Below are 15829 nucleotides of genomic sequence, written 5' to 3' on the forward strand. Positions count from 1 at the left end.
CTGCCGGAGGATGAGAGGCACGTGGAGACAACTCAATCGTCCTGTTAATCCAGCTGTTTCCAACCACCCTGGCTGACACCCCACATGTGGGAGTGAGCCCAGCCAGCATCACGTGGCAAAGAGATGAGCTGGCCCCACTGAGCCCAGCCCAAACTGCGTACCCCCACAGTTGCACACAAGTAAATGACTGTTGTTTTTTAAGGTGCCAAGTTTTGGGGGTGGTCTGTTTTATGGCCAGAGCTACGTGGTACACTGACCTTCTTGGTACCACACTTCTAAACCCACCATGGAAAGTCCTGTTTTCTATTTTCTTTCCTGTTTGGTGAACCACTCTGAACAAAGACTTGTCGGGAATAAGCAATGAGCACAACATGATGGCTTTCCTGGCCGGTGCCCTGGAAGTGGCTGTCTAGTCCTTACAACCAGTCAGAGCAAAACCCCAGGTAATGTGGGTATTGGGGAGGGTAGGCGGCAAGATCTATAGAAACAAAGTGAGAGGCTCTCTCCTACAGGAGGTATTTCTACTATAATATGTACATTTTTAGGGAGGCAAACTAATTTGAACCGATCTATAGCAACCAACAAATCATATATAAGATCTTCAAGCCTAAATGATCACTTGAACAATAGACACCTGTCTTGAACCAATACGTGACATGATTTCAAACTGCCTGCAAGGGACTGGGCTGTGGTGCTCCAGTGTTTAACCAAATACCGTGGCACGGGCAAAAAGTTAACCTGATGACAGAAAAACATCCTGTCCTTCTCTTCCTGATAGGGGCATGACGTACAGTTTGTCCAATGGATAATGAACAGAAATAACCCCCGCGAGGCTTCCCATCCTTACCCTTATAGGGTACACAACAGCTTCCTTGACTAACTGCTTGGCTGCATCGAGTCCAATAATGTCATTCCACTTTATGTTTGGATTATGGAGATAAATGTCCTGCAATGCACATTTGATCATTTTGTTAAAACTAATGTTTTCCTCCACAGCTGTAATAAACACAGGAGCTGCAGAATGCTTGACTTACAATAGGATATAAAGTGCTGGTGATAAAAACTTTTCATGTTAGATATATGTACATATACATATTGTAATTATGGGCTAGCTCACCAAATGGATGCCATGAACATAGTCAGTGACTTTTCCCTGAAGAAGATATTGATAATATAATATGGTACTTTTAAGAGGGAAAAAAAAATCTCCTAACGATGGACTATACCTGTCTTCAGTTAATAGCAAATCGTGCTGATTTATGACTGTAATCAAATAAGCTACAGAATATGCCCTCAAATTACATTGGCTTTTACTGCAAAACATAGTTCCTGGCTGGTGCCTGGCCTCTCTTGCTCCTTGATCTCTCAAACGCTTTCTTAATTTGTGGCCAGAGAGAGATCATGCTCCTCTGAAACCAGTTTCTCTTTTCCCCTAATGATGACCCCTACTTGCCATCAGGAGGAGTTGCTTCTACAAAATTCAAGGTAGCCAGCAACCAGGCAGAAGTGCGGTTTGCCGTCTCCTACGGGAGCCCTGTAGCGACCATCTGGAGCAATCAATTAGGGCGGGCCTTGGTGATTACTAATTTACAGTTTCCAAACGTCAATTTCACAAGCCACCTCGGAACAGTCACTCAGGGCCTTTCTCAGTAGGAGCTGTTTCGGGCAAACTGAGTATCTAGCGCGTTACACCCAAAAAAGAAAAACCTCCTTTGCCAAGTCATTCTGAATGACTACAGAACCATCTGGAAACTAGTCTTATGTTTTAATTTTTAAATAAATAATACATGCACATGGTTCAAAAGTACATTTTTTCAATGCTGGTGAGATGTTTTGCTCCCACCCCTGTTCCTCGTCTTCCCATATCCCTCCACCATGGGTGACAACCTTTATTAGAGAAACCATTCATGCAAGTGACTTTAGGCAAGATCCATTCCTGGATGGGATGGCAGAGAAAGCACACCTATCTTCCCAAATCTTGGGAGAACCTTCTCTGTGTCTAGACAGTGGATCTGCATGCTCGCCCATCAGCCAATCTCATTCCTGACACCACACTTTCTTAGGAAAAGCTCGGCACACAGCGGGGATTGATCTACCTTGGAATTCAAAGCAGCCATAGATAAAAGCAATATTCCTTGCCCTCTTCTAGAGCTGACATTGAGTACCACGCAGCAGTATTTAATTTCCCAGTGGTAAATTCCTCCTTATAGCAGCAAAACTTATCAGTCAGAACTCAATAGGACTACCTCATGAGGTGTTGAGCTCCCCATCACTGTAAGCATTCAAGCAGAGACTGGCTGACTACTTCCCATGGCACTGCAGAAAAGATGCCAGGTGGAATCATTTCAGGCGACTTCTACTTACAACTCTGTTATCATTAGTCATGGTATCCTTTTGTAGAAACAGTAACAAAGAAGTTATTTTTCTCTGCTCTCTTTTGCATCCTGATTACCACAGCCTGGCTCGATCCTCATTCTCTTTCACTGGTAATAACTTAAAAGCTGGTCTCTTTATCTCTATTTCTTTGATCTCCATCTACCATACTGTCATTAGGACATTTGAGTATCCCATTCTCCTGATGGACACCTTTCAAAAATTCCAGATGTCCTCCAGGCCACTTCTAGCTCTGGGCTAATGTTCACTATGCCCCTAACTCAGGAACTCTGGCCTCTCTCTGCAACCCCGTTCCCCACCACTCCTTCCTTGGGGCTCATTCAGCTAAAAGCGGTACAATTTCACAGTGTGTTGTTTGGCCCAGAACCCTCCACCTCCCTCTTCTACTTTTTTACGTTCCTATTTCTTGTGTGTCTTCTTCCCTAAAGCTTTTCCCACCCTTTGGCACAAAATACCCCTCCTTTGTATCTCCAAGTGCACCTTACCCATGGGATGAGAGACTCTTTCGGGCAAGGACTGTGTCTGACTCCATCTTTGTGTTTCCAGCCCCCAGCACATGCTTGACACCTAATAGGTGCAGTAACGGCTGCTGAACTGAACAGCCAGAGCCAGGGAACCCTTAATTACTGCAGAATAGCTGTGCATTTTTTTGGATCATATTAAACATCTCTCTGAGTCTGCCTAGGTTGCAGTCTTTCATTAAATATGAGATCACTGGATATCAGATAAATAGCCTACAACTCAGGAATCATTCTGTTTTCCCAAGGAACTTGCCCAAAGTCGCACAGCTAGAGAGAGAAGGACGGAGAAATCAAATCCAGGTCAACTGATTCCAGAGCCGGTGTCCTTAACCATGAGACTTCACTGCCTTTAAATTTTGAAGGGTAAGCTTGAAATTCAGCTGTCTGGATGATAAGCTCTTTCCTGCTAATCTTGATTTTCATGGCAATTTCCAATTATGAAATCATCAGACTCCCAATATCTCTGTTTCTAGACTTTGACTGTTTAAACAGGATGCAGACATGCTGTTTCCTTCTCTAAGAGGCTTTCTCTCCTTAACTGTTGGCTCTGCTCTAAAACCTTTCACCTGTCCCTTCCCTTCCAAGTCTTTTTCCCTTTTGGTTTTCTTGGCCTCTGTAGTGAGATGGTGGGCTCTTTGTGTTGTAATTTTATGATTCTATAATTTATTTATCATGCATTATTGTGCCTCTAAACAATATGAGTGCCTTTGCAAGTAGGGGCACTTTATAAATAAATGATCATATTTATTGTTATTAATAAAAGAAGCAGCCCACAATGCTCCAGGAGCCCCAATCTGCCTCCGTAAATTTGTGAATTGAGTATTAGACCTTACCCGGCTCACCACGGCTGCCAATTCTCGCATTTCACTATTCATGCCAATAAATGCACTCAGAGGTTTCAACAATCGTTCCTGACAATGGGAACAGAAAGCTTTACATTACAATATTGCTCATAACTTAGAAAGCAAAACAGGGTGCAGATAGATCTCAGTGTCATAAATGGTGGCAGATGGCTGTAACCTTTGACTCGATCTCAAGCTTTCTCTAGACTCAAAGTCATATTTCTAAAATTCGTCTGGATGTTGCTAGCTTGCAAGATGAACGTCACCATCTCAGCCACTTACTGAGGGGTCCAGGTTATAGTTAAGGCTGTTCAAGCTGACTTCGCCGGTCGCTCCTTTGATGGCATCTGTGAGCAGCCCTCGGAAGTCAATGATTTGGCCCTGAAAGGGAGTAGTGGGTATTTACACCATTAAAACATAAGAGAAAACAATCCTCAGTAGCTCTGCTTCCTTCGGTAAATCAAGGCACATTTATGTACCTTGATATGTAGGATACACACAGTGAAGCTTTCAAAGGAACCTGCACTGGGGCTCCCGAGTGGCTCAGTCAGTTGAGTGGCTGACTCTTGATTTCAGCTCAGGTCATGATGCTGGGATCGTGGGACTGAGCCCCATGTCAGGCTCCACACTAAGCATGAAGCCTGCTTAAGATTCTCTTTTCCTCCCCCGCCTCCGCCCCTGCTCTGCTTCCACCCCTCTCCCCTGTTTGCATGTGCTCACTCACTCTCTAAAATAAAAAATAATCTTTAAATAAAATAAAAAGAACCCATATTAATAATTAACAAGATGGTTTCCTCACGTTGGGGCCTCTAGAAGAAAAAATAAGTTGCAAATAAATTCCTTAGAATGAAGTTGGTTTGAATAAAACTTCACAAGCATTTTTCAGTTCCTGATACCATGACATCTGCTTCCTTACAGGTCTGGCTCCCCTATATTGTCTCGTCCTTTGAAACATTTCACACACAGGAAGAACTCATTGTTAGGAGAGTAATGATAGTTCGCATTAACAATATCATGTACATTCTCCACTCAGTAGAGTCCCAGCTAACAAGTGACTTAAGGCCAGGTTTAAACCCAGATATCTGCCTCCCGTACTCCTCCCAATGCCACCTTGTCTCCCCTGCAGGCAGAAGGAAAAAGGAGGGATGCATGCAAGAAACAAATAAAAGCAATAGCCAGCACTTACTGAGTGTATATTATATGCTGGGCACTATGCTAACATTCTCCACTCATTATGATATTTTTCCAATTAAAAAATTTTTTAATGTTTATTCATTTTTGAGAGAGAGAGACAGAGCATGAGCATGAGCAGGGGAGAGGCAGAGAGTGAGAGGGAGACACAGAATCCGAAGCAGGCTCCAGGCTCTAAGCTATCAGCACAGAACCCAGAGCAGGGCTCAAACCCACAAACTACAAGATCATGACCTGAGCCAAAGTTGGCACTTAACTGAGCCACCCAGGTGCTCCTTTTAATAAATTTATAAATGTTTACTTATTTTTAAGAGACGGAGAGACAGCGTGAACTGGGGAGGGACAGAGGGAGACACAAAATCTGAACCAGGCTCCAGGCTGACCTGTCAGCACAGAACTTGACCTGGGTCTCAAACTCAAACCATGAGATCATGACCTGAGCTGCAGTCAGATGCCTAACCAACTGAGCCACCCAGGCACCCCTCACTATGATATTCAAAGCAAGCACTATGATTTATATTTTACTTGCCCAAGTTTACACAGCTGGCAAAGTCTGAGCTGGGGTTTGAACCTAGGCAGGCTGACGCCAAAGCCAGTGCCTTTAAGAACAACATGCCTCCTAACTTGGTAGGGGGAATTGAAGAATCCGGAAGCTAGGGGCTCTAGCATGGCCATGATAAACCTATTTTGGAGATGGGCCCCTGGCCATATAATCTCATGTAGTTTATGAACATTTGTAACACTAGGGAGAAAACCATCTACATGTGACACTGAGGACATTTCTGCTGGAAAAAGAATTTATAATCAGAATCTTTCAAAAGTTAAGTGCTGGGTTGAATAATCTCTTCCTTGTGACCTGATCAGAAATATCTATTCATATCAGCATGAGAAGTTCGCGGGAGGAACTGGTGCACAAAACTGCGAGGCCAGAGTGGTCAGAAACACAATGAAAGTAGCAAAGGTGAACCGGAAGGTATTTCTCCACGGGAGGCATTGATTCGAATGCATCCTCTCCAGCATTCACCCATTTAATTGAGGGCCTTAAGAGAAGCCATTTCAGGCCAATGGGAGCTCCACTGATTTCCAGGGAGATGCTCCCAGCTTCCCCTCCAAACACACACACAGTCAGAGCTTAGTTTGCCCCAGAAGAGCCAGCCAGAGGTGTCTGAAGCCCTGTAGTTTGAGAACTTGCTTGAAGAAAGATGCCTCTTAAAAAGACACACAACCCCGGAAGTTAAAATCAAGAGAAACCTGCTGGGTGTGGATACTGCTTTGCATTTCCAAAGGACAGGTTTTAACCTGTCTTTTGCCTCCATCCACCCAATCTGGGTCTTCTCTGTTAGAGAAACTATTATTTCTGTATCAAGGCACAAGGTTCATTATGAAGGGAGTAGAAATATTTAGTACGGAAAAGACCTACCCTATTTCAACTGAGGTTTCATGGTTCACATGAAATTACATTTAAGCCTAGAGCCACATCTCCATGGAGAAAAGGTGCCATCACTAATCAATCACCACCGACAGGGGAGGAAAGAATGGGTATGCCACCCTAACTCCTTCAATAATGCAAAACACCCACGCCTAGCATTTCAGTCATGCGATTTTTAAGCTGAAAGTGACGTTGGAAGCCATCTCTTCCAAACTCCTGAGTTTACAAATAGGGGAACTGAGCTTCTCCGAGACGGGGCAGGTCCTTCAAGACCAGACCAGAACCCCAGGGCTATAATCCTCACCTGCTGCTCCTCCCAGTTCACCGCGCAGCCAGCCTTTGGCCATTACAGATTAGCTTTCCTATATGACAAAAATAACCTTTTCTACTTTCATTTTAAAAAGAAAAGGGAGGGGCGCCTGGGTGGCTTAGTCGGTTAAGCGTCCGACTTTCCCTTAGGTCATGATATCAGGGTTCGTGGGTTCGAGCCCCGCGTCGGGCTCTGTGCTGACTGCCAGCTCAGAGCCTGGAGCCTATTTCAGAGTCTGCGTCTCCCTCTCTCTCTGACCCTCCCCTGCTCACGCTGTCTCTCTCTCTTTCTCCTAGAAATAAATAAAAATATTTTAAAAAGAAAAAAAAGAAAAAGAAAAAGAAAAGGGATGCCCCGTTTTGGTTCTAGGTTCATGAATGCCACTTACTTGTTGTGGGCAGATGTTTTCTTCTCCGCTGCCTTTGTGGATTCCTGATATACTCAAGCCAAAGTCAGCACCCTCTGTGTGAGTATTATTGACAGGCTCCTGAAGAAAGAGGAAGATAGCAAGAAATCAGCTGGGAAAGCAAGTTACACATGCTGGTGGAAAATGCCTATCCCAGCATCCAGCATCACACACCGGATATCAGTTCAGTAAATGGGAAACCCATGTGTCATTTGGCCACTTCTGTGTAGGCCCATCAAGATGCATTCACTGTTTGCCTGTGCCATGCGGGAAGAGCTGTCACCAGAAGCTACGGGCTTCGAGCAGCTTTTCCGGTGGAGGAAACCACTGTGGCTCAACCCCCCACCTCCCCCCTCACTGGTTTGCCTGTTCTCCTGTAACCAGAGGTGTTTGAGGCCAGGGGTGGCTGAGTTTAGAGGTGGAGCAGAGTCAATAGTCAAGCACCGCCTGTGGGCTGCTCCTGCCCCACCTCCAGCTCCCTTCCACCCGAGCCAGACTGCAGTGGCCAAAAGTGTACAACCTCTCAACTCCTGAGAGTGAGAGGTTCCTTCTGACAAGTGAGTTTCATGAGGACCCCTTTCTCTCTGACATCCATTCTTCCCATTCCTTTTCACGATTTCCATTGGTTCTCTTTCCTCTGAAATCTGGTATGTGTGTTCTGACCCAGGAGGTTGTAGGTATGGACCCCCTGAGTTAGGAGCCATTGGTTTCCCCCGCCTGCTGGGCTCTCTCTTCTTGCTGCTCACCCTTTCCCCACCGTTGTCTAGCGGGGAGGTCTGGAGCGGAGACCAACCATTTGTGCTTTGGAGAAACCCAGCCTTTCCTGAGACTATCCTTGACCTAGTCTTAGGAGTCCAGGAATGTGCTTTGGGACAGGAAGACATGCCACCTATAGTTACCTCAAATGCGATGACTGAGCTCTGTAGCAACAGGCCCCTTGCTCTGACTGGACCCAGGGCTTGCCCCTCGAGGCCTGTTTCCCTGTACTCCACCCAGGGGAAAGGCTGGGGGAAGGAAGGAGACTTCCCACTCAAATTAAGAAACATTAGGAAGCCTAGAGAATTGCCTGTGGTTTTAATTCAGTATATTAGGAGAAAATGTACAATTTAACCAAATCACACAAAAATGAGTAAGTGTGACTCTTTTCTCAGGGCTATTTCTCAGCCACCTGCAGTTTTACCAATGCAGTTTACCTACAGTTTTACCTGCTTAGGATGCTCCTTATGGACGGATTTGGCATCCCCTGGCTTCCCCACCGTGGTTCTGGATCGTGGCCTCTGCTGACTGATCTTGGGAAGATTTTGACAACTGTCACTCACCACCCTAGGGAAGGGAACAAAGACCTTGGAGGAAATTATTCAAACCACTTAATTTGAGGTAACTAAACAACTTGTGTAGCCCACTTAAAAAGAGCTCTAGAAAGATATGCAGATGTGCCACAACTAGGCCCTTCCATCTACACTGTCCTGCTACCCTGGCCATCCTGGGTCTGACTTGCTCCACTCTACCCCTCGGGTTCCTCACAGAGCAAGCTAGAGGGCCCACCTCCTCCTGGAGGCCCCCAAGCCCCTCTTCACCTTCCCTTCAAGCCACCTGGCTCCAGCTCTCCCGCAGGTAGCTCTGTGCTCCTAGGAACACACGGAGCATTTGCCTGTGTTCCTTCCCGCCTCCCTTAAAGAGCTGTATGCAGCCCAGGGGCCACGTTGTGGGGAGGAAGGAGGACACCTAGGGATTTGCCTGTAGTTTTGATCCAGTGTGCTGGTTGCACTTAAATAGTTCGCCTCATGCTGCGTACACCTAACATGAAAGGCGCTCACTTCAGCACGTGTACTAAAACATCCAAGGAATTTGTGGAAGGGAAGCAAACCTCACTGCATCTCTGTTGTCACAGATCTTCATATTTGCCAAATAGATTTTCACCAGATATCGTTCACTTAATGCTAAACAAATTGATGAGGCTGGACGTCAGAGAGTGGCCACCTCCCGTGGAGATGGGCTGCGCCGACTGGGAAGGGAGCCTGCGGAGGGCTGGGGTGGTGGCGCTTATAAGCGTACATGTACATTTGACTGCATATGTGTTACATACATCAATGTAAAGGTAAAACAAAGTTGTTCACTAGGTCTTTGGAATGAGAAATTCAGTTTTGGAAAATTAGTAGATAGGAGACGACATCAGAGAGAGGCAGGACTGCTCAGCAGCAGAACATGGACTCCCACATACGAACTTGTTTGGGTTTTTTCTGTTCCTTTGTCCTTCCGTGTAAGATGTGTTTGCAGGAGTTTTGCTGGAAGTATTTCTCCCATGTGCTAAGGGGTCTCAGAGAGAAGCTACTTCTCCATTTCTTTGTGGGAAAGAAGGAGTTGTATCTAATATAAACACCTAGCCAGCAAGACCACCCACGCCAATAATGCCACCAATGTCCACACATGGTGACCCCAGTGTTGGCCCACTGGGGTGGGTATCATGAGAGGTGGACAGCTGGCAGTTTCTCGGAGCACTGGTTTTTCATCTGTAAACTAGGAATACAAACACCTGTCCCTCAGGCCTTTGGCTGGCACCAAAATGAAATGTCTATGAAATGAACACCAAACATTTTTGCAAACCCTTATGAGTAGCATTGATTTAATGCAGTGAGGCTATACATATGCCTAACATCACTGCCGGCCTGGCCTGGCAGGGAATGGGGAGTCTGTTTTCCAGCTTTGATTTCCCTTTGGAGGCAAGTGATTCACACATCGGCTTTAACATAATCAGAGACAAGTGCTCAATGTGCAAAGCAGTGCGATCCAGTCTCAGCCAGCTCTAACGGCTGTAAAATCCGTCCTGATGCGGGACCAGATCCACCCCCACTGTAATGTGAGGTGCCTCTCCTGAGTGTGCCCTGTGAAATTCCACAAAGAAGGCTCAGTCCCTCTTCAGAGAGGGTAGACTGGTGTCGTGTCGTTCTCAGGGCACCGCCCCCCATGGCTTCCATTCTTCAAGCTAAACCTCTCCAGTTTCCTAAGGCAACCTGATCCCCCAATTCATCCTTGCCCTGGTCACCTTTCCTTTGTCCGCTGTCTTCTGACCAGAACAGAGTCGCCTTCAATTTTTGGGACACCGTGTTTCTATTAGTGAGGCCGGGGACCACATTAGCACCTCACGCTGTTGACTCACACTACATCTGCTATGAACTCAGATTTCTAGGTCTCTTGATTTTGTAATGAGGGAGCTATTTGTCATTAATCTTTGGTTAGAGCTTACACCTTATCTCATTAAATTTCATCTTGTTATCTTGGGCCCATCTTACAAATCGTCAAGATTTTTTGGCATCCTAATTCTGTTATCCTTCACATTAAATAACCTTTCCTCCACTGAGCCCTCTGCAAATCTGTGAACTGGGAGCTTGCTCTCTGGTGTGAAATGCAAGAATTAGGAAAAGGCACTTTCATTTGTTAATAGCCAGTCTCCTGACACAATCTTTCATTTAAATAGCTATCTTCAAGTACAAAATTGTAAACAAACAGCATTCATTACTTCCTGATTATCTTTCCTGACTCCAGCCATTTGGTGTCTGACCTTTACACCTGCCACGTGCAAACATTTACTCAGAGACAAGCTGAGGACATCCAAGCTGTCGAGCTGCCTCCCTAAAGAGACACAAAGTGCTCAAAAGACATTGGCTCCTGGAACGTTCTGCTAGGTAAGGGATGCTGGGGAAGTTCCAGGCACGAACATGTGGTTGAAACATCATCGGAACACAAATGCGTGCCAAAGCTGGCCTCTTAAAATGCTCCTTGCTTTTTTGGTTCAAAAGTAGTTATCATTTGTTGTCAGAGCCTGACTAGCTTTAGGGAAACTGTAAATAAAAGGATATTGGTCACTTTGGTCAAAATAATAAAACTGTTTCTAAAGGATAGCACAAAACAAAGGTAGCCTCAGGCAGACCATTACTGAGAGTATTATCATGAAGCATGCATGGGTGCTCACTACGTGTGGGGACCTCCCTGTGTGTCGGACACTTGCTCCAAGCTTGTGAGTAGCAGAGTCAGGAATTGAACCTGGATCTTGCAGCCTCTGCGGTCCATACTTTTCATAGCACATAGCTTTGAAAGAGCACCAGTGAATGCAGTTATCTGTGGTAAAACCAGGAGAGCCCATAGACGTTGGCTCACGTCCTGAACGTCTGTAACATGTGGGGAACCCATGGCTGGGCCCACCAAGGTCACATGATCACAGTCTGCACTTGCTGGTAGACAGATAGGGAACCGAGCTGGAGACTCTTCTGGAAAGGGATCCCATAAACTCTTAGAGTTGGGTTGGTCGAGAGGAATTACCATTCACTTTACCTTCTGGTCTTCCCTCCACTTCTTTGTGGTAAATTAGTTTCCACTGTAGCAAAACAAATATTGGGAGGAAAAGGAAAGAATTTAATTTTTAAGAGAAAGTGATTTTTCAGATATGTTTGCTCAAAATTTGGGCTACAGCATTGTGGCGTCCAGGAGCTGTAAGCTATTTTCATATAGAAAAGAAGTGAAACTACCAGCAGAGGGAAAGAAGCCCATGTTTCCCAAGAATTTCTGCACAGAGAAAGACCCTAATGCCTTTAGATATTAAATGAGTTGGAGACCATGAACCTGGTGGCAACTTCAGTGTGGGCCAGCTTTACGGTTACCATTTCATTAAGTTTTCATGAACTTGACACCATTTTGCTGTGGTCCGTGGGACACCAGGCTGATTGCATGAACACTTACCAGTTGTACTCTGCCAGTTTACCTTAAAATAAAGACATTGCGTCTAATATCCCAGGAGAATATGGTTCCAGGCTAAATCAGAACCAGCAATCTAGAAATTAGATCATGTCAGTAATAGTCCTGGTGGCCCAGGAGTCAGTGCTTCTCTGCCAAAACCCAGACCCAGCAACTGGCCAAGGACAGGGAGCTCTGAACCCTGCCTTGGAAAGGAGCTCAGATAAATATCCCTTCCAGCTCAGAGATGCGCCCCGGGCTATTTTTAATTGACATTCCTCTTGGTTTCCTGGTCCCCACATGAAATGTTAAAGTCTGTGGCTTAACAAGTGCCTTGTAAACAGGACAATGATCTCCCTTGGTTTATAATTACTTCCCCCACTTACAGACTTCCAAGTCAATGTTACTACAAGACATAGGGCCCTCACTTTAGATCTTTCCTCCAGCCAGCCTCCTTGACTGCTAACCTATACTGGGTCTTTGCATTATATTGATCATTATCTGGATTGATGGCTTTCAAAAGCATTTCATTATCTATACATGAGCTATTAGCTTCACCAATACTCATTTTCATGTTATTTTCAAGATAGATAATAGGTCTTCCTAACGACAATAACAAAAAGTCTTCTGTCATTTATCCTCTTCCAAGAGCTCTTTCCATTTTTAAAGAATTGAAAGTAACATTGGTCTTCTAAAAAGTACCTGTGAGACACTGGGGTTTTTCTTTCATTGTCCTAAAACACACATTCCCCAAACAAATGCCACCATGACTAAAGGGACAACACTGCCTGGCCAATCATGTTTACATTATCTGTACAGGATCTACAGATAATGGCTACACAGTCTTTCCAGTCTATTCCTTCAGTGTAGGGTTTGGGAGAGTAGCATCTATCTGAGAATACAATGAGGAAGAAACACTAGTCTTAAAGGTGAGATAAAACCTTATTTCTAGAAAATCACCATGTACCTGTGTCTGATGTCTTTTTGACAATTTTGGGGTATTTCTGAAATTTTACAAAATAATAGCTCTCATATTCCATCAAAATAGTTTCAAGGTCAACGTTGTCACAGACTTCAAAGCGTTGCAACCCCAGTTTAGTTTCTTGCTCCAAAGCATTGGCTGCATCGATATATCTGGCCATTTCACAGAAGAAAACACAACAAAAATTAACTCTGGGTAAAAAGAATAAAGGCAAACAGGCATTACAAGTCCATAGAGACTCAATACAAATTTTAAGCTTATATTAAGCAGTATTAGATGAAAATTACAATGCATGAGGCTTGCCTATAGAAGAAGAAGCCCATGTATGTTAAGTATATCCAAGTAGTGTTTTTCAAAGCAGTCGCCTCTGGAGGCTGCGTGCTTATTCTAGTGATGTCATCATTATTCATAACATTTTTTAGAAGTGCTTAGATGTGAAATAAGTAAGTCAACTAAGAAAATGTCCTGTATTTTCTCATTTCTAGCCAAAAATGAGTATTTACCCAACTCGATTACCTCTTTATTCACCAGCATTCATTTTAGATAACATCTGGCAATTGTTAAACCCAAGTTTAAGCTGAGAGGCAAGATGTGCCATGATTGTGGCAACTGAAAAGCATAGGTCATGAGTTTTGTCTTTTTTTCATTTTTAATGTTTTTATTTAGTTTTGAGAGAAAGAGAAACAGAGCGAGCAGGGAGGGGCAGTGAGAGACAGGGAGACACAGAATCCGAAGCAGGCTCCAGGCTCCGAACCATCAGCAGTGAGCCTGACATGGGGCTCAAACCCACCAGCCATGAGATCATGACCTGAGCCGAAGTCATATGGTCAACCGACTGAGCCACCCAGGCGCCCCAGGTCATGAGTTCTGAAGGAAGTTCCAGAAATACATTGATCAATATCATCAAAGAGATTGAGTATAGTATAAGATGTCATCTGCTGGGCAGTGTTATTTCTGGTCATTTTACTTCAGTCACACACCTACACTACCATGTGACCATGGATAGAAACACCATCTTCACCAGGATTCTCCACTGTCATTTTTAAGCTGTTGTGGCCTCAGCAACAAAAACAAATGCTTTGTCTCCCAAGCCTCTGGAAGTGGAAAGACTTTCCAGGTCTTAATCTTAGTTCTTGACTTCTTATTAAAACAAAAGATTCTCTCCTGAAAAAATGTGCAAATATGCCCAAATCAGCATACAGTTTCATCCAAGGACCTCAGATTAAGAGTTCCTGCCCCAGGACAGGACCTAGGCTTTTCAATTGCCACAATCATGGCACATCTTGCCTCTCAGGCTTAAACTTGGGTTTAACAATTGCCAGATGTTATCTAAAATGAATGCTGGTGAATGTTTGATTCAAATCTGGGAAGGTAGGAGAAAACTTTCTTTTATATTATGCTCTCTCCCCTTCACAAGATTCAGGTCAGTTGGAACACTGAACTTTTTAAAACAAGGTTGCCATGATTATTTCCAGTGACTTTGCTAAAGTTTAAAGAAACTGCAAACGTCAGTTGGCTGTAGTCAGTCAGCCTCTATCCATACTGATGGCTCACCAGGCTTCTATACTATGTCTTAATCTCCAGTTACGTAGAGAAAAGCTAACTCTGTCCTATTAATAACTTTTATTTAGTATAAAGTAATACATGCTCATTCAAGAAAAAACTGGAAAATACAGATAAGTCAAAAGAAAATTCCACTACATTTCCCTATCTTTCCAAACATTTTTAATGTGTAAACACATATATACTTATATATATGCACTTGCAAAGGTATATATACATATACACAGTAAAGCATATATATATATGTGTTATATATATTAGTTATATATATGTGTGTATGTGTGTGTGTGTGTATGAGAACATACACTAGAGATTGCTTGTAGTCTTTACTCACATCACATTATATTGAACTCTTTCCAGGATCATGGGCTTTTGACTTACACAAAAATTATAAGAATAGATGATGGTAGGGGCTCCTATTTCCTAAACAAATTAATCGGGGAGCAAAACTGCTTCTGTGTGTTCCTACTACATTGTCTGAGCTTGAATGAAATCTGAATTTAATGAGGTTGGCTAGAGGAGCCACTAGAGGTTCACAACCAACAGAGTGACAGGACAGGACGTCAGGAAGAGGAGTGAGCAGTAATGAGCATGACACACTGGGAGGGATGGGGGGAGGGGCTGTTAGCCGGTGCCGAGGCCCGAAGAGCAGCATGCATGGTCCTGGATGAACCAGATCCGTGATCATCCGCTGTCTGACCCCGCTGTTCTCCCCGCTACAGCCCAACTCGGGTCTTTCTGTTTACCTAGTTGTTCCACTATGCCCCCTCTGTGTGCCTGCCTGCAACGCCCTCACACATCATATCTGTCCATCCATCTTCTCCACATCTTTTAGACCAGCTCACATTCCTTCTCTACAAAGCTTTTCTCTGATTGTTTATTCCAATCCACTGTAATCTATCCTCTTGGTGAGGATAAATTCTTAGACTTTTGTTAAAGACAGGTCTGCTTTTCTGACACTGATGTGTCTTTAAAAATACCTACAGTTTACTTTCACCTTGGCATCCACTCATAAGTGCCTTTACCAGCAGGTCTCAGAAAACGCTCAAGTCTAGTAGAATTTTCATTAATTTGAGATGCAAGGGGCCATCTCGTGGCAGAAAGGGGGAAATGCATGCTTTGTAAATCCACAGCAGCCTCAAAGGGATAAACTGTGCTGACTTTTCTTTGTCTTTTTGCTTTTATGGTTCTCCTTTCTGATACAGTTTCTAGGCACAATTGACACTTGGGGCTGGATACCTCTGTTGTGGGTTGCTGTCCCGTGCACTGAAGGGTGTTCAGCAGCGTCCCAGACATTGCTAAATGTCCCCCAAGGGACAAAACACCCCACCTGAGAACCACTGCTCTAACTTGAAATTCAAGCCCTAACCCTGAAACCTGAATATTTTCTTCCTGGCTGAAACCTGGAAAGAAAGGAGACAGGAAAGTAAACAGTGAATGAGCTCCCTTCCTCATACAACCCA

At 44.3% G+C, this 15829-nt stretch overlaps 1 protein-coding gene across 1 annotated transcript in view; it reads right to left on the bottom strand.

Annotated features, from left to right (window-relative positions):
- The window catches only part of KATNAL2 (katanin catalytic subunit A1 like 2), a 68864-nt gene that overhangs the window by 25656 nt on the left and 27379 nt on the right, over positions 1 to 15829 (bottom strand). The window contains exons 3-9 of the mRNA XM_039228859.1: positions 12789 to 12955; positions 11423 to 11465; positions 8299 to 8416; positions 7076 to 7174; positions 4040 to 4138; positions 3749 to 3826; positions 848 to 946 (exon numbers count right to left, since the gene is read on the bottom strand). Of these exons, the coding sequence (XP_039084790.1) occupies positions 848 to 946; positions 3749 to 3826; positions 4040 to 4138; positions 7076 to 7174; positions 8299 to 8416; positions 11423 to 11465; positions 12789 to 12955 (703 nt within the window). The remainder of the gene's footprint in view (positions 1 to 847; positions 947 to 3748; positions 3827 to 4039; positions 4139 to 7075; positions 7175 to 8298; positions 8417 to 11422; positions 11466 to 12788; positions 12956 to 15829) is intronic.

The sequence above is a fragment of the Hyaena hyaena genome, unplaced genomic scaffold (genome assembly GCF_003009895.1).
Source record: "Hyaena hyaena isolate Hyena2069 unplaced genomic scaffold, ASM300989v1 scaffold_33, whole genome shotgun sequence".
NCBI classification, from domain to species: domain Eukaryota; kingdom Metazoa; phylum Chordata; class Mammalia; order Carnivora; family Hyaenidae; genus Hyaena; species Hyaena hyaena.